This window comes from Aulonocara sp. 'chitande type north' Nkhata Bay, linkage group LG11 (genome assembly GCF_057382095.1).
Source record: "Aulonocara sp. 'chitande type north' Nkhata Bay isolate Kocher_YH1m ecotype deep benthic linkage group LG11, A_spYH_male_GT1.1, whole genome shotgun sequence".
NCBI classification, from domain to species: domain Eukaryota; kingdom Metazoa; phylum Chordata; class Actinopteri; order Cichliformes; family Cichlidae; genus Aulonocara; species Aulonocara sp. 'chitande type north' Nkhata Bay.
Window position 1 is genome coordinate 19,877,358 of NC_141354.1, and position 19,383 is coordinate 19,896,740.

The 19,383-nt window shown below is 37.8% G+C and overlaps 1 protein-coding gene across 1 annotated transcript; it reads right to left on the minus strand.

Annotated features, from left to right (window-relative positions):
• Positions 1–2,308: 2,308 nt before the first annotated feature.
• rhbg (Rh family B glycoprotein) lies at positions 2,309–11,031 on the minus strand. The gene is made up of 10 exons (XM_086310971.1): positions 10,717–11,031; positions 7,913–8,099; positions 6,994–7,144; positions 6,702–6,849; positions 6,244–6,410; positions 5,132–5,269; positions 4,702–4,835; positions 3,951–4,072; positions 3,588–3,661; positions 2,309–3,022 (listed from the first exon to the last, which is right to left on the minus strand). The coding sequence occupies exons 1-10, from the start codon at positions 10,892–10,894 to the stop codon at positions 2,930–2,932; spliced, it is 1,392 nt and encodes a 463-aa protein (XP_086167097.1). The 5' UTR covers positions 10,895–11,031; the 3' UTR covers positions 2,309–2,929.
• Positions 11,032–19,383: the final 8,352 nt, after the last annotated feature.

Consider the following 19,383-nt stretch of genomic DNA (forward strand, 5'->3'; position numbering starts at 1 on the left):
CCGGAGGCAGGGCCACAGGAGGCTACAGCTGCTTAGGATGACCCGTGTTGCCTGGGGGGACTGATCAGCATCATTCCCATGCTGTGTCTTGCCCAGTGACCACATGTAGAGAAGTACAGTTATAAGGTCAAGAGCATATTATTTGTAGAAATTTGGATGAGATGTTATACTGAAAAGTGAAAAATCATGTGTTTTTAAAATTATATTTTACTGCTATATCAGAAAAAGTTAATATATTTTAACAATTTTACCAAAAAAATTCCATCATCATAATAATTATAAAAATGAATGAAGACAAAGACCTAAAATGTCCCAAAAAAGGAGAAAATATGGCCTTTCCTGTCCAGGCTTTATTTAGATTTATTATATATTTATTTATATACCAGCTCCCTAAAGGATCTACTTTGGGCAGTAGAGATTTAGTATCACCATTTTTTTTCCTATTATAATGATAGCTTTTGTACAAGCTTGACAACCTCAAAGGATCTTTACTTTTTTTTTTTTTTTGTCATTGTCTTCAACATATTGCAGGTATGATGCCAAAGAAGCACATCACCAGAAGACATATTAGACAATAGAATAATTACCATAATCATGATTATTTTTCCTTGCATTTTAATTAGCCCTATGAAGCTCAATTAAGCTCTTCACTATAAGCGCCTATTCAGTAAACAGCTGTCCACCTGTCTTCTAGTTCTTGGGAAAAGGCTGTGGTGCCTGTTCACGCCAAGGAAACCATCACCAAACTGGGTGGGGGGTAAAACAAGGCCCCTGCAGCCTGTAAGGGGCCTCTTATATGAAGGGTGATTAATGCAATACAGTGGCAGGAAAACAACAGGGACATGGACTATATGCATGTATATAATCCAGACTGAAATTTGATGTGACTGATCAGAAAAAAAAAATTATAGATTGAATTTTGCTTGTTTAAACAAGCAAAAAGTGTTCTTGGCAAAGTTATCGGTTTGAAGAATACAATAAAATAAAATACATATATTAAAAAAGAATTAAATATTTTTTGTGAAATAGTATATAATATGTAACAATATGATCCAAAAAAATAAAAGTTCCACTATAGTGGACATAGTTATTATGATTGGAGCAAAGGAGGAAGTTGGGATGTGGTCAAACATTGGACTGGAGGTGGTCAGTTACCTATGTCACTTCTTGTCTAAAGCATGACATAAAGCATGTTGTTCTGTTTTACTTGTAATGTTCTAACTTGTTGGAATAAAATCAGGTAAAGTGGTTATGTTTCTAGATATAAACCATACTGCTGGAACATCCATACTAGCATCTCTTAAATGTATTGATGCATAAAATGAAGGCAGAAAAAAACCCCATTGTAGCTTCTGTTTGTATTCTTCTTTCCATTATTTGTAATAAACCTGTGTGTGGTTACCATCAATCAGTCCTGCAAAGAAAATATAAGGTTGCTATTTTTGTATATGTGCATTGTGAAAAGACACGCTGCATTAGGTACAAGGGTTCCTCATTGCATTCTAGAAAAAGAAACAAAGATGTGTACAAGTATATCTTAGGCACTGTAGACAAAGTTTGATAGTCACAAGGCAACATTTAAAAACTGATTAAAAACCATACAAATAAGAAGAACTCTGTTTTTTACATGATATACCATAATTATATTTATGGACAGTCATCTCAATGGACAAAACTGGATACCAATTGATAACTGATTCTACTGACTGGGGGCTGATGCAAGGGAATAAGTTATTACAGTATGTGTCCTTTTTTAAAAGTTCTTCATCACGATGCAAATCCTGTCAAGTCTTTGTTGCTGCCAACAATAAAACAAAGTTTGCACACATGCTTTGTTTTTGATAGCGTTTCTGCACTTCTTTAGTGGCATTAAGCACCTCTCATACAGAGGTGACCATGTCTTGTGAGGACACCTGCTTTCTTTGGTTGTTTCATCCTTGAAACAGAAACTGTGTAAATTACTTGTGAGAGACAAAACCCATATGAATTGAAAGCATTAACCCATCCTGTCATTATTGCTATGCAGTCATTAAGCCTTCAAGACAAAAGAACTAATGATGACTGGCCTTCATCATAATAAGCAGAGACTTGATTACATAGCTCCTTGCCTTCCTACCATATTCTATAAAATTACTAAATCTTATAAGAGGCTAAAGAGAGCCAGACCTTTCTATGTTTCATTCTGATGGCCATTTTTTGATTATGATGATCAATAACTGAATGCAATTTGTTTTTATTCCTATTGTTTTTGACCCCATTAACAAAAAAGTGCACCCACGTAGTCATAAATATTAAATGAGACACAATGCACATTTGAAATATTTATTTTGCCAAAAATATTACGATATTGCCTTTCAAAATTATTTAACTTCAGATGTAACCTTCCTTAGGTCAGTCTCGTAAATGTTAAAATGTGTGTCATACTAACCAAATAGATGTACATAACTATAAAAAACAACATATTGTTGAAGAATAATAGTGGTAATATGTAATGTTCTGAAGGTATTTTTTATTAGATGTCTGTCTTTGGTTTGGATTGTCTGTAAAACTTGTATTTTGTAACAATACTTTGCTTTAGGAAACAATTACAAAGCACCTTTCATCAAATGGACACCTCATTTGGAAATGCAGCCTTTCCGCAGGCCAGTAGCACACAGTGATGGAGCTCTAGATCGACATCTAGTGGTTGAAACTGTCTAGAACATATTAAATGGACACTTGTGTTCTTTTTAGTTTTAGTTTTTTGGGGATTTTTTGAAAAGCAAAGATGTGAATAAAAATGTAAAGCCTTCTAAAACAGCACATTTTGACAAATTTACATTAACATTAGTACAATATAGGTAGCTTTACATATTTTCTTAGAAGGGTCTAGGTTGCTATAATCTCACAGTGTGTGTGCCTGGTTCTGTCTTTCTGTGTCTTTTTGTGTCTAGTTGAGCTTCTCAGTCTCCTCTGGCTTTGCGAACTCTTCTGTCTTCACAGTGCTCAACTGGCCCTCATGACCTTCCTCGTCCCCTGGTACCTGACAGATAGCAGGAGATTATTGAGTTTCCAGACTTACGATATCAACTGGTCTCAAACATCCTTCCATTTTCCGCTATGTCACGATTCAAGGCACTCATTAGTAGCTGCTTCTTGGTTTAATGGTATTAATTGTCTACTGGTTCTACTGGTATCTAAATGTCAGATGGATCGCAAAAATGGAACAAATGTATTTCTTTTAAACGTGTTGTCATTCAAATATTCATAAACACAAACTCAAAAGCACCAAGGGCAACACAAATCTAAATGACGTCAGCCCAAAGTAATCAGATTCTGTGTAATAAACCAGGCTGATCATAAATTGTAGTGGTGAATTTGCTCCACCTGGTGATTCAACAGCTTTACTAGCTATGAACATATAACCGTCTTTGACATCTGATTGTTGGTGAAACACTCCCATCTTGTGGCAAAATTAGGTACTGCTCTGTTTGCAGCAGGGAAGTCTGAATCTTAAACTCCACGTAGCCTGTAGTATAGTTGCAGTGTTTCTTTGGCTGTGGACAGATACAGAGTTTAGAAGTTTCTAAAAGCTTCTTTGAACTTACTTCCCAGTAGATGCTGTCCTCAAAACACGAGGCGTCAGAAGGAGCTCCATAGATGGGCAACTTCATAATGAAACCTAAACAAAAGATTATCTGTATTAATCTTTTTTTCTTAATTAAGATTTTTAAGAAGTTATTAAGATATAAGTTGAAAGCAAGGTTTTGGGTTTCTGCTGACTATTAAATTATAAATCTTGAGATATCGTTTACATAACATTTTTTGTTTTTTACTGATCTGGTACCTCACAGGTCACAAAAGTCCAGTAGATTGTATTTTATGTTTTGTATCAGGTACTTTAAAAGTACCTGATATTCAATCAAAGGAGTATTAAAAAAAACAAAACTAAAGGAGGGATGTGAACCTACCAACAAGAAGCCCTCCCACCAGGGCCATGCCTAAAGTGACAGCAAGGGAGATGGCCTGAATCCCGCCTTGGGAAGATGCGCTTCTCCCATCAGGTGCCACCATAGGGAACACGTCTTCCAAACTAAAATTGGCACAGAGGAAAAATATCAAGTAAGTTCACATTTAATTTATAGAATGGCTGGATGGATTTTTCACTCTAAAAATCGCACACCTCCACATCCAAAATATTTCCACCCCATTGCAATCCCCAACAATGAAAGGAGCAGGTTGAAGAAAGCCTTCAGTTTTCTGCATGATGATTTCTGATTTGTAAATCATCAAAAGAATGATTAATATGTATATATGATTACATTTTATATATATATAACATTTTAAATCAAATATTTTTAATGTTCTTTTATATCCTGGTCTTGACAGTTCATAACTTAGAACATATGCTAAAGTACATATTTGTTTTGTATTTGTTCTTACAAAATTATGTTTCAAATTCTATTTTCACTCGTGTTCTTTGCCATATGCTCTCAACTCAGATCGCTTCAAGATGTTTATTGGTAGTGCTCCTTTTTTCTCTATACTAGTAGAAGTAAAAAATTAGATGTTGCTGTGTTCCTTTAAATCAACATTCTGTATTGTTATTTATGTTCTCCCTTATCTTTTATTGCAATATTCTTTGCGGGGGGAAAGGTCAACATAATATTTGACCTTACACCTTTTTCTTTTTTTCAAACAAATACAAAAAGAAATTTTTACCCGTCGCCATAAATCTCCTTGGTAGCCAGAGAAGCAGTGACCGCTCCCACAATAGCGCCCATAACACCGGGCATACCATGTAGGTTGTGAACCCCACAGGTGTCTTGGATCTTCAGCTTGCTCTCCAGGATGGGCTGATGGAGAGAAAACAAAATGAGAGGATTATGTGGCAGTGTTTGTTTTGTGGATGAAACTGTTTTGTGGATGAAACCCATTCAAGTTAATAATATTTTCAGTAAAAATGAATTCATTTTAGTGTTTTTTAACCCACTTTTTTAATAACCTGAAAACATAAATTAGCACATACATATTTTTGAAAAATTCACCAAAATTGTGTGTTTTAGCAACCAGTTTTTGTTTCTTTCCCTTCCACAAGTACATCACAGTTCCTTGCCTGATTTATTAAACATGAAAACTGAATCATCCTTACTGAGAGGTACTTGTAGCCCAGAACAGAGATGATACCAGCCAAGAAACCAACAATCATGGAGCCAAAAGGAGTCAGCATCATTTCTCCAGCTGTTCCTGCTGCCACTCCACCGGCCAGTGCAGCGTTTTGAATGTGGACCTAAAATAGTGACAGAAGGACTTTTAATAATGCATCACATAATGCAGAATGTAAAGATTTTAATATCTGTAGAAGAGACCTACAAAATAATAAATGAACAGATGAGACCATCAGACGTGAGCACCAAGAACTGTAAGATAATTCATCTTTCTCTAGCATACTGGTTTTGCACCACGTGCTAGTAAATAGGTGGACGATATTACAGACAAGCTGATTCCTTCCAGTGATTGGTTTGTCTTTACTGTCAGCAGGTTGTGTGGCATGTCTGTCCCCTTTGTCAATTTCACGAGCTGTTTATATTTCCCTCTTTGGTTTGATTCAAATCAGCACGGGAATGTCTCGCCTTGACTTCTTACTGTTAACGGATGGGCTTGACAACAAGCACATGTGACTAACTGACAGTGTCATCTTTGAGGAGGGAGTGTACCGTCAGCTGACACGTTTGTCAGTTTTTATCACAAGTGACTCTGTCGTGACCCGGATCAGCTGACTTTGACATTGCTGACAGGAGGGAAAGACCTAGTTCTTTCATTACTTTGTCTTGACCACACCCTCCCTTCACCGTGTTAATACTGATTGTGCACTTCTTCTGACCTCTACAGATGTTAAGAATATTTTTAATTATATTTTTTATTCTTAAACCTTTACCCCATAAAGAAGACATTTGACAACCTCCCCTAAACCATTATAATAAGTTTCACACCTTAGTATGGATCAATAAAAATGTGGATTGATGTCCACTAGACTGCTTTCTGTGTTTTACTAAGGGTAGCTGCATAGGCAGAGACCACCCAGGCTAACTTCTAATGCAATCTCAGTTCCACATCTTTGTTCCAAAAGGAGGCCTGAAATATGACAGTTTAGAAATAAGCTTCAAGGGAAACTCCTATTAGGCTTTCAAGTGGTAAAGAGTTAAGGTGAATTGCTTTTTGAAGCTACAATTCAAGTCATAAATTATAATTTTGTATCCTCACCATGTCCAGTTTGCCATCATGAGCTGTGAGGGCAGACATGGCATAAGTAGACAGAGTGCAGGCTGCCAGGGAGTAGTAGGTGTTCAATGCTGTACGATGCTGATCGTCTCCGTGAGCTGTGATGGCAGAGTTGAAGCTGGGCCAGAACATCCACAGGTAGAGAGTACCTATTTACAACCAGTATAGAAAAGACAACATTTTAATATTTCATCAATACAGTAGTTTTGATTTAAATATACACTTTGAAACTACTCAAAATATAACTGTTCCTGTTTCAAATACTATAGAGTGTTTCTATGTGTTGTTATTTGGGTGATTACAGACAGTTCATGATAATAGCGCCTGGCAAGCACCTGGCAGCACAAGTGACCAAAGAGTTACTATTAAATTAGACAACTATACATATAATAAGGAACATTTAGTATTTGTATTTCACAGAAGTAGTTGCAGGTGTTTACCGATCATAGCAAACATATCAGAGTGGTAGACTGAGCTGTTCTTGTGTTTGCTCTTGTCCAGCCTGGGTCGGTACAAGACTCGAGCCACCATCAGGCCAAAGTAGGCTCCAAATGTGTGAATGGTCATCGAGCCACCAGCATCTCTGGTCTGGAACAGGCCAGGAGTAATAATGATGAAAATAGGTGACAATTCAGATATGCATTGTGCATTTTAGGCCAAAGTCTTCAGTCCCAGTCTTTAATTATGTAGTTAATGTTTTCATAATATGAATATCTTTATACAGTAACTTACTCCAAGAAGGCTCAGCAGGATGAACTCATTGACTGCAAACAGTGTGACCTCAAACACAGCCATAACAAGCAACTGGACAGGACTTGTTTTACCCAGAACAGCTCCAAATGAGATCAGCACAGAGCCGGTGCAGAAATCAGCGTTGATCATACTGAAAGAAACAAAAATGTAAAAAAAAAAACCCCCAAAAAACAATTGAATTCATTCAAAAAATGAATTTCAGAAACATAAACTTCACAGCACAAAGACAACATAACAAAATACAATGCATCTCTTCTAATCCACAGATTTATTTTGTAATTTGCATGATGTGACATATTTTGTAGCATTCCAGTTTTTCTCAGCATTTAGAAAACCTTTTCAGTATGTTCATACTCAAAACTACTCTTGCTACCTAGAGTGAATACCAATTTTTTGTTTTGTTTTGGGGTTTTTTGCATTCATCAAGTGATAAGAGTATTGACAGTTTACTACATCCAGGTAACCAAAGATGTATTCAGGCTGCTTTAAATGCAGGATATGCAATTGGTCACACAGTGAAGGTGAACAATATTTCTAGGAATTGCTTAACCATGAGGCATTAACACTGCAAAAGTAGTTAGCCACTCCTATAGTTTTGACAAAGAATATTCTGTCCCCCTTGTCATAAGAAAAGGCTAAAATAAGACCTTTATTGCCATCATTTTATAGTACACAATGTGCCAGTCTCACAGGCAGAAATCAAGACTAGCTCTAGAATAACAAATGAAACTGATTTGTTTGTACATGTATTTGCACGGGTTAAATTGTTTGCACTCGTGTTTATGATTGTAACTAAGAGGATTAAGCGTCAAGAAAAAATTCTATCCTTATCCTATGTATTTTGCATATTCTGTATGTGTTTGGGTGCACATTCATATATGCATGGTTATCCACATACCTCTCCACTCCAACGTGGATTTTGCCTCCATGCATACCATGGAAGAAACCCTGCATAAGTGTGGCCCACTGTAAGGCTAAAGCTGCAATCAGGAAATTGAAACCAACACTGCTGAAGCCATAACGCTGGAGGAAAGTCATGAGGAAACCGAAACCAATGAAGATCATTACGTGTACATCCTGGAAACCTGGAAAGTGTGGATGAAAAGAGTTAAAAAATGAGAAACCAAGTGGTGAAATAACAAAGTACCTATGGCATTTAAAACATTTTCCCCTCATGTTTTTTTTAAATCAAACTACAATTAATTTTTTGTTGGTCAGAGGAATTTCACCAGCACTTCAGGGAGGATATCACTCGCTTGGATTGGTCTGGAATGTTTTCTTCAATAGCTACTCTCAACAAACTCACTCAATCATTGCCAGCGACACTATGACTCGAGGGCTTTGTAGTCTAGAAAAAAACACAAACTGAATGGCTACTTACATAAGCTTTGGTTAACTGGAACAACAGGTTAAGCTGTGAAACATCCTACTGATTCTTGGATCATCACTTTATCACTTGTATTGTGTGAAAAACTAGCTTTTGCGACAAGAGAGCATATGAAACTGAACTGTCTAAACTTGCACCCGGGTGTTTCCATGTATGTTTATCTATTTGTCTGATATTCCCAAACACAAAATTGCACTGTGCTTTGCCTGCTGTCACTATGGTAATGGTTAACTGGCAGGACCATGCAGAGGTGTTGTCTTCATTGCTGTTTTGGCCCAGATGCAGTTCTCAGTAGTTCCTAGTTGACGCCATACAGTAAAAGCAATAATACGCTTCACTGGGTTGAGTTAGATTCTATTATTTGGCTTCTGCTTAACCTTTAGTAATAACTATATAACCCAGCTTATTTGTATGTTTCCACATTGCATTGAATTCAAAACGCTAATATTGTCACTCATTTATTTATTTCTACTTTGGTTTAAAAAAAAGAAATAGTTCAGGTAAACTATTGCACAAGAGTTTGTTCAATAGCACAGTTCTCAACTATAGTTCCTCGGTTAGATCATTTCTGTTTTTTTTCCAAACCTACCCATGCAAGTGTTTTTCCAGTGAAACTTATATGTCACTGGTTTTCATAAGAGCATATTTCAGAGAAAGTCCACATTAGGTCTTCATTTTAACTATAAGTTGTGACCTGTGTGTTTGTCTTTCTGGAGGACAGTCCAGTAAAACACAGGCTTTGTACAGTGTAAACTTCTATGTTTACTGTACATTTTTTTTCCTAAGAATGAAATAAGGGTAAACCATGTAGGTTTTCCATACACACAGGTGAAGTTTTCTTTCATCTCCCAGGATATTGAGGGTGTCAGACTTCAATACACCACTATGAACCTTTTGTCTCTGCTTATTTTTCTTATTTTATGAATTTTAATCTATTAATCCTGTACTGTTTGAGGCAGAGCTGAAGAAAATAGTTGTTATTTGGTCAAAGCTTTGTTAAAAGTACAGTTTGTAATGTTTCATTTTGTCCTGCGACATTTCACATTGATTGATGTGTCAAAATGCAGTGGCTATGCTAACCAACTGATAACAGTCAAGTTATTAGTTTAGCTCACCAAACACATTTCCCACGTGTGGGACTAATAAAGGTGTATCGTCCAGTGCAAAATTAGAGGGTCATGTAATAACTACGTAAAAAAATATTGCTGACCTTGTGGCTTTATTAGTTCCTGTAATTCAGTTTTGAAGTCACATGTAACCTAATTCTGCTGCAGTGTTCTGAAAGGTGACTTTCAATAGGCCTGATCTAATAGGCCAGGGCAGGATCAACACCCAAGTTAGCTGCCTGCAGGTGGGAGGTGGCTTGTAAAGACCCCAGATTCTCTTCGCAGAATGCTGTCTGATTTGTTAACACACGCCCAGCCTAACACAAAGCTCCATCTTAACGAATATGCCCAACTGCTAAGCTAGAACTTTGTGCTCCCTGACTTCTAAGAACTTCAGTGTTAAGTTTACCAATGTAAATGAAAGAAACAAAACGCCTATTTTCCATTATTAAGTCTACAACATTTCATTTTAGGTTCGGCTTAAAATATAATTCCTTCCTGGAAGTCCTATATATTGTCCTCTTGTGATAAGCAAAATGTGTATTTTATTATGGCTTCATGTTGATTAAATATAAATAAAATTAAATGCAATAAGAGTGGAAATACAATCATTTTAAGTTACTACTTAAAACTGACCACAAATCTATACTTTTATGTATCCAATGAGTGCCCCTATAAAAGTTTTTTGTTGTTGTTGTTTTTGCCACTACTGGGCAACGTAAATCACAAAGTTAACAAATAGCGAGGACAATGTTTTTGCCTGCATGCGACAGCAGTGGACTGGAAGACATTTCCATGAAATGTTCACTCATAATGAATAGGACTCTTCCAATTAGGGAAAAGAGAGCTGGTGAAATGCAATTCAGCAGATTTTTCCCCTTTAATGCAGATGAGAACATTTGTGTTTTGTTGAAAAAACAGTTGCATGCAATGATGAATTACGCAACAGTCCTAAAATAAGTGCACAGTGAGGCCATGTCTCAAAACAACAGGTAACAAAGAGAACCACTTTAACATATATCGGCCTTTGAAACTCTTAAATAAATTGCCGATAGGCTTAAGAACAAGGCAGAGGCAAGCTTACTATTACTACAGTATTATTTCGTTTTTTGGTTTACACTAATCTGTAATATGCTATGTGCAAAAATAACGTTATATTAAGTAGGAGCAATGCACAAATTTTCCTTTCCATATCTACAAAACACTCACTTGGGTAGCGGTAGTAGAAATCGTTGTCATATTCACTGTGGTTCGAATGGTGCCACTTCTTTGCATCTGTCTCTTTGTCATACTCCACCAGCACCCCAAAGAGGATGATGAGGATGATCTCCAGGATGAAGCAGGTGATCGGCAGTTTCAGCCGCATGTTGGTATTTGTGTCTGTCATGTTTTCTTTCCGGTGAGATGAAGACGAGAAATTTAATGAGGCTTGTTCTTCATGAAATTAATTACAGCTCTGGCACAGAGCGTTGGACACACTGTCTCTCTCACACTCAGGGGCGTGTGAGAGTGGAAGAACTAGCTCACAGACAAACACAAGCGCTGATGTGTTTTTCATCTCTTGGGACACACCTACCGGACCTAAAATGGCATAATTAATATTATTCCCGCCCCCTTCTACTTTACTTTTTAAGGTGGTTTGAAGTGCTGGAGTTCAGCAAATACGTTTATAATAAGTAATAATCCAGTACTTTTGATAGATACAGCTTGGTAATTTGTGTTTCTAGTGTTTTTAGACACTAATTTATGGCTAATAAGTTTAAGCTAGTTTAAACTAGTAGCTTAACACTTAGTTAAACCACTAGTTTATGGCTGCTGGATTACCACATTTTAGCCAGCAGCATGAGATTTAAGTGTCATTTTTATTTTCTGTGTGCACTTGCCATCATATATTATTGCAATTTGGCAGCAGCCACTCCTTCATTCATACAGCATACAGTTTGAGACAGTTTCTGTTCTGTATTTGTGTTTCATGCTAAAAGCAGAGATAATGCATGAACAAGTTCCTGAAAGTTCCTGAGACAATTCACTCACACACTCACTCTGTTTGGATAGGTTTGCCCACAAAAACTACTTTGCTGTGGTTACTGAAAAAATATACTGTTTGGTTATGAAGCACCCCAATTAGCATTAAAAAAAATTAAGCCACTGGAGTTCCTGGATTAGCCACTTAGGGCTGACTCATATGTTTACAGATGGGTAAAGAAAAACAAAAAACAACAAATAAGAGGTGACAAAAAGTCCAGACTTAACAAAACTTAAAGCACAGTCATCCTGTCTTTGAGGATGCACAGCGGATCTTCTGTTCTCTCAGTGATCAAAAAAACTGTAGCCACTACGGCCTACTACTCATACAACTGTCAATTAAAATCACACAGGATGAGTTCAGAAGGAACAGGCCAAGAAGCCAGAATCAGCAAATACATATAGGGTTTTATCATTTAAAAGATTTGTGATAATACTAGACCATTAAAAGAAAAAAAAAACTTATTTGCACAAAGTATTAACACCAATGCCTTCTAATGGTGCAATATGCCAGCACTGTAGCAATCACCTGAGAAAAGCTATTAAATCACACCAACAGGAGGCTTATGGGTTACTTTAAAAAGCATGGGAAGAAGAAAATAGAATAAGTATCATATAAATAAATTACACATAAATATACTTAGTAAAAAGTATACATGACCTAAAACATTCATTTTGCACCTTAAACCTGTACTGAAAGGTCTGAATGGCAATCAAATCTTCTCTAACGAGTCTCTGGTTTAACACTGCTGAGATAAATGCACATACAGGGAGTGCAGAATTATTAGGCAAATGAGTATTTTGTCCACATCATCCTCTTCATGCATGTTGTCTTACTCCAAGCTGTATAGGCTCGAAAGCCTACTACCAATTAAGCATATTAGGTGATGTGCATCTCTGTAATGAGAAGGGGTGTGGTCTAATGACATCAACACCCTATATCAGGTGTGCATAATTATTAGGCAACTTCCTTTCCTTTGGCAAAATGGGTCAAAAGAAGGACTTGACAAGCTCAGAAAAGTCAAAAATAGTGAGATATCTTGCAGAGGGATGCAGCAGTCTCAAAATTGCAAAGCTTCTGAAGCGTGATCATCGAGCAATCAAGCGTTTCATTCAAAATAGTCAACAGGGTCGCAAGAAACGTGTGGAAAAACCAAGGCGCAAAATAACTGCCCATGAACTGAGAAAAGTCAAGCGTGCAGCTGCCAAGATGCCACTTGCCACCAGTTTGGCCATATTTCAGAGCTGCAACATCACTGGAGTGCCCAAAAGCACAAGGTGTGCAATACTCAGAGACATGGCCAAGGTAAGAAAGGCTGAAAGACGACCACCACTGAACAAGACACACAAGCTGAAACATCAAGACTGGGCCAAGAAATATCTCAAGACTGGTTTTTCTAAGGTTTTATGGACTGATGAAATGAGAGTGAGTCTTGATGGGCCAGATGGATGGGCCCGTGGCTGGATTGGTAAAGGGCAGAGAGCTCCAGTCCGACTCAGACGCCAGCAAGGTGGAGGTGGAGTACTGGTTTGGGCTGGTATCATCAAAGATGAGCTTGTGGGGCCTTTTCGGGTTGAGGATGGAGTCAAGCTCAACTCCCAGTCCTACTGCCAGTTTCTGGAAGACACCTTCTTCAAGCAGTGGTACAGGAAGAAGTCTGCATCCTTCAAGAAAAACATGATTTTCATGCAGGACAATGCTCCATCACACGCGTCCAAGTACTCCACAGCGTGGCTGGCAAGAAAGGGTATAAAATAAGAAAAACTAATGACATGGCCTCCTTGTTCACCTGATCTGAACCCCATTGAGAACCTGTGGTCCATCATCAAATGTGAGATTTACAAGGAGGGAAAACAGTACACCTCTCTGAACAGTGTCTGGGAGGCTGTGGTTGCTGCTGCACGCAATGTTGATGGTGAACAGATCAAAACACTGACAGAATCCATGGATGGCAGGCTTTTGAGTGTCCTTGCAAAGAAAGGTGGCTATATTGGTCGCTGATTTGTTTTTGTTTTGTTTTTGAATGTCAGAGATGTATATTTGTGAATGTGGAGATGTTATATTGGTTTCACTGGTAAAAATAAATAATTGAAATGGGTATATATTTGTTTTTTGTTAGGTTGCCTAATAATTATGCACAGTAATAGTCACCTGCACACACAGATATCCCCCTAAAATAGCTCAAACTAAAAACAAACTAAAAACTACTTCCAAAAACATTCAGCTTTGATATTAATGAGTTTTTTGGGTTCATTGAGAACATGGTTGTTGTTCAATAATAAAATTATTCCTCAAAAATACAACTTGCCTAATAATTCTGCACTCCCTGTAGTAGAAGCAATAATCATGATATTCTCACGTGATAAAGCTACAGTTCTTCAGCTACTGCATTGCTTATCATGACTTTGTAGCATCCCACAAGCACATTTGCGCATAACCACAGTTCTGCATCAGAACAAGAGAGAAACGATGAGCCTCGCTACTACTTCCAATATATACTATTCCTTCTATCTCCTGGTTCCAAATAGAGTCTGTTTTGAAAGGTCACTGTCCCTTTGATAAGTTACAGCCCGGGCTTAAATAAATGTGGGACCATAAAAGTACTGACACCATCAAGGATCAGTGGGTTTCTAGTTGGGCCATCTGCAGTTTTATTTACACAGTGGAAGATGAAACAGATTACAGTGGTTTCCTGCGTGGCATTCTCACTTGGGGTTGGCTTTCACAGTGGTGTTTTTGTGTCTGCTTAGGTGTAGCAAACTTAATTAAAAACGTATAGATAATATCTTATTTCATAGTGTAATCTTCACATTTTTTTTATCCAAACACAATCTCTTTTGATTCACCCATTAATTATATTCACAGTATGGCCCCTATAGCCAGTGGAGCCAAAGGTAGTGTGGCCACTATTAACTCTTCTCCAGCAGATTGTACCAAGCAGCAGGAAAAACCTGATCACTGGGTGCCCGTGAGGAGGACGTGTAGTCCTAAACAGAGGCCCACAGCACACGACCAACCCATTCATGTCTCTCATCCTTGTCCCCCAGTCTGTGACACACCCACTGAAGAGACGGTAACCATCCTATTTTGGATAGAGCAAAATGTAACTAAATAGTTTGGACCAGGAAGCAAATGTAACAGCGTAGTATTATTCCACTTGCCACAAATGTTAGTGCAACCTAACTGGCCACACCCCCTGGTCGCAGTAATCGCTGCCAGTCTGCCGTAGCCATACGACAGTGTGCTATGCGGAGTGGTGTGGGGCCAGCCCTTTGATCTGATACAACACCGTTGTGCCCATTCAGGAAATAAACTAGCAAGGATAGATCAGAGACTCCTTGTCTTCTTAAAAACGCAACACAACGCAGAGTCGAGGAGTCTGTTTGGGCTGAACTGTTGCAGCGGGGTGAAGCAGAAACTGGTTACACAAAGTTGCAGTCTTACACGCCTCTCTGCAGCTTCGTTCCTCTTGTTATTCCCCTAAAACCATATCCCCTTAGAGACTGTGTCTGCTCTGAATGTGTGCTATAGAGTAAAACAGTAAAATGTGAAACATTAAACATTAGGTCTCTTTCTTCTGAGTCCTTGTTAGTACAAAAACGAATAATCTCCTGTTACTGCTGCTTAATGCAATTTACCGCAACACTTGCATGCACGTACATTTCACACTTTAAAGAGGTCTCAAACAAAGACCTGCTAATTCACTTCTTATGCTTTTGGCATCCTACTTATGTTGCCAGACTTTAATCACATACAAAAAGACAAGATAAGGCAAAATGGCAATGTCCATCTCCGCCTGGTGAGACATCTATAAACTGGTGCTCACTGCTTTGTACTTTTAATGGATTAAAGTTTAGTAGACTGCATCAGTTTGTTGGAAGATGTAATTACACACTAATCAATGTATGTTTATGAGAACAATATGACTGATTGCACCTAAATAGCATCATACCTTAAATTTATGGAGTGACCATAGATATCAGTGCTGATTTTTTCCCCCACAATTGCAAGTTTTCTTCCTTTTACAATAGAATGTCTGATATCTGAAATGAGAGAGTTCAACAGAAACAACAGAAAATTAATTCACCAATGTTGGTATCACTCTTTTTTATGTAAAAATCATTCCCATGAGTGTTATCACTCAGGCATTTTTTCCCAGAATCAGTAAACTAAAACCACAAGAGCATAGACCATTTGCTACGCTGTTTACACTGACAGAGCTGTGACAGACACGAGAGAAAACAGCTATATATTTGTGAAAGGACTGGACAAGCTGAGGTTGTACAAAGCTAAAGGAAAATTTCATGTGCCTTCTCTTCCTCTTGCTATAATGTTTCATAACATATGTCACTCACACCTGTATCTTCATCTTCTATCAGCACAGGCTGCTTTTTCTTCGGAGCTGGCAAGAATGCAGTTATGTTTTTGAAGTATTTAAACTATTACCACGAGACACCAGGAGAGTCAAAGAGAAGCCATAAACTATGCAGATACAGATAACTCTTTCTGCCAGGTTCCTGTCACAAAGTCAAAACATCACTGATCGGTATTCTCCTGCATTTCATTCAGTCACATGATGTCATGTGACAAATTCAACATTATATAGTAATATAAGCTTTATGTCAATGAAAATATTTAAATTAACTGTGAATTCCTATGTGTGACATAATATTATTTGTTATTCCTCTGTACCAAAGATTTAATCTAATATGTTGCTTTTTGAGCTGAATTCATAGAAAAAAATATTATATTCACAAATATGCACTCTTTAATGTGTAATTGAGTCTTCCAACAACTAATCTTTTTGTAAATTTAGAATTAGTGGCAGTGTTGGCCCGCAATCTTAAATGGAAAATCACCATTCTATTTGGCTTTTATGTGTGTGGCACCACACACATAAAAGTTTTGAGTTTGTGTGCCATGGAGGTCTTTTTAATTCATATCTGCACCTCCAGAAACCAAATATGAAAGATCAGGCTTGCAACTACTGTTTCTATCTGTTCATGTTTCTAAAGTAGAATCACTGTTGCGGTCACTCTGAAGGCTCTTTAGGCTGGTTTCCAGATTTGCTTTGCATTTTTGGCTTTATGTTCATATGTAACAAGTACAAGAAAGATCGTATCCCCCTTAAACTTTAACTTCAAGTTTAATGTGTAATACATTCCTTTCTTTAATTTCGAGCCCAACACTGCTCTGAAATGAGCTTCATGACTCATCAACTTGGTTTCCTTTAAAGCCTCCTCCAGAGTAAATACCTAAATATCTCCTTTCGTGCCTTCTAACAAAAAACAGAAACATTTAATTCAACATTCAAGCAAGTATAGTGTTGTTTATGGGAAAAAAGCCCCATTAGATATGTCATGTTTTATGATTTATAATCCCAATGAAACATAAAACTTCAGAGATAAGGACCTACATGCAGACATGCCTCATCTTGTCTTTGCTCTTGAACTGATCCTGTTCCTCATCGCTTTATCTTAGCCGTTAGAGGTTTACATTTAAAATCAACAAGCTTTCTAAACTTGAAGCTGAAACTTTGATTAAAGTTCACAACTGCTGCTGCTGTTTGCAGGAAAATGACAACATAGAGACCTCTCAGCTATATGAATGTGATGAGTGATGTGCAACAGTCTGAAACAGAAACTGAATGAGAAAGATCTTGTTAGAAATGTAAAAAAGAGAGGGTTGTTTAGATATCACAGGGAAACTGACATCTATCTCAACAAATGCAATCTAAACCTGGGACAGCAACAAAGAGACATAAAAGAAAATTAAAGTTTTATATAAAACAAACAAGGAAATTATTTACAACCAATATAGGGAATGAATCCCCTTCTCTAATAAGCATCCATTACTTTAGAGAAAAAAAATCATTATTTATCATGGCAGTGAGATCAATATCAGTAAATCAGTATTTATCACATTACTGTAACTCCTTGTATGTCAGTGTTAGCCAGTCCTCCGTGTCTCAAAATGCTGCTGCACGACTTTTAACTAGAACACAGAAGAAAGAGCATATTACTCAAGATTTATCCTCACATCAATGGCCAGCTTTCCATTTTAGAGTTCATTATAAAATTATTTTCTTTGTTTTAAAGTGTATAAATGGATAATACAACGTGGCACAGAGCAGGTAAACCCAAGCTGACATATATCCACATATCGCTCTTCACAATCAAAACATCTTGATAATCCTTAGCCTTGCAACTTTCAGTGTTTATTTAAATGGGATTAACCTGCAAGTGATGCATGTGTAAATCTCACTCCAACAGGTGCATCTAAAAGTGTTGAGGGAGGGGAGCCACATGTAATGAATGTAATAATCCAACTATATAATGAGCAACAGCAATTATAAAACACAGTTGTTACCTTGCTCAGTCGTGGATCTAGAAAATTTTCCAGGTGGGGGGGCAAGACGTCTAGACAGGGTGGCACATACCTCTTCAGTGAGGTATGTAAAAATCCCCTTTAAGTAAATGGAGTCAACAAAGTACCCACAAAAACACTATTTCTTGAATCATTATCTCATCTAAGAAATGGTAAATGACCTGTATTTGTATAGCGCTTTACTAGTCCCTAAAGCGCTTTACACATTCAGTTATCCACCCATTCACACACAGGTGATGGCAAGCGACATGTAGCCACAGCTGCCCTGGGGCGCACTGACAGAGGCAAGGCTGCCGAACACTGGCGCCACTGGGCCCTCTGACCACCACCAGTAGGCAACAGGTGAAGTGTCTTGCCCAAGGACACAACGACCGAGACTGTCCAAGCCGAGGCTCGAACCAGCAACCTTCCGATTACAAGGCAAACTCCCAACTCTTGAGCCACGATCGCCCAAAGGTTACAAGCGGCATTTGTACAAACAAGCAATTAGTTATTAACACCCAAACACTTTTCTGACTGAAGTGAGTAGTAGCAACAGTGCTGTATAAATAAAAATGAATTGAATTGAATAGCAATAAATAGTAACTTCATTGTCTTCATGAGTAGATTTAAGCTAAATGCTAACTGTGGTGTGACAATGTGCCCACAACCAGCTGGCCAAGTTCAATGCCCTATCGTGTAGTTATAAGTGTAGTGCAGTGTAGAGAAGCTCTTCCTCAACCATGATTTGATCAAAAATTTTGGCCAGTTAGCTTTCCTGTCCTCTGATGTCAAAACAGACAAACCAACCGACAGACAAATGGGCACCAGACTTAAAAGATACCTCCGCTGCACTTCTTCAACGATAAGGCTGAAACGCTGCTGTGTGAGATAAATTTAGAATGTTTGATAGCTTTTCCAGATCTTACAGGACAGAAATGCATGTGTGTCACCTGACTCATTGTGAATTAGCGGCAGGGGTTCAAGCGTGCATACCACATTTTTTTTTGTAGTACTGTGTTACTATTGTCATTCCATCAGTGCAGTACTGGCTGCTCTGATGCACTGATAACACAATCTCCCCATCAGAGGCAGCATAGTAACAGCAAACAGAAAGAGCTCCAGGACCACATGAAAAGAGATAAATGCAAGCCTAAGCTTGCCTGTTATGTAAGACTGAGATAGTTGATAGTGGGAATCTATACTGGTACTTCACACTTTTATACTGTACTCTGGGAACTTTGCCAGGCCTATGTGACCTTTTAAGGTGCATCTATTAATTGATCTTAATAGATGCATAAAGTTTCTTGTTATAGCGTTTTTGTTATAGACACAGACAGTACCTGAAAAAAAAAATAGCTTCCTGTACAAAATGCCTTAAAATGGCATGAACACATATGAATTCCTAATGAGTTCATAGTGTCATTGCTGGTTTCACATCTTGTTGAACACAACACAATGTGCAGTTTGAAAAAGAGGATCCC

What these genes read in the sequence shown, in the direction of transcription:
- rhbg (XM_086310971.1), bottom strand. Translation starts at nt 10,894, where the DNA reads ATGACAGACACAAATACCAACATGCGGCTGAAACTGCCGATCACCTGC. An exon ending in AAGGAGATTTATGGCGACGG is followed by an intron (nt 4,073 to 4,701) that starts GTAAAAATTTCT and finishes TGCCAATTTTAG; the next exon opens with TTTGGAAGACGTGTTCCCTA. An exon ending in GGTGGGAGGGCTTCTTGTTG is followed by an intron (nt 3,662 to 3,950) that starts GTAGGTTCACAT and finishes TCTTTTGTTTAG; the next exon opens with GTTTCATTATGAAGTTGCCC.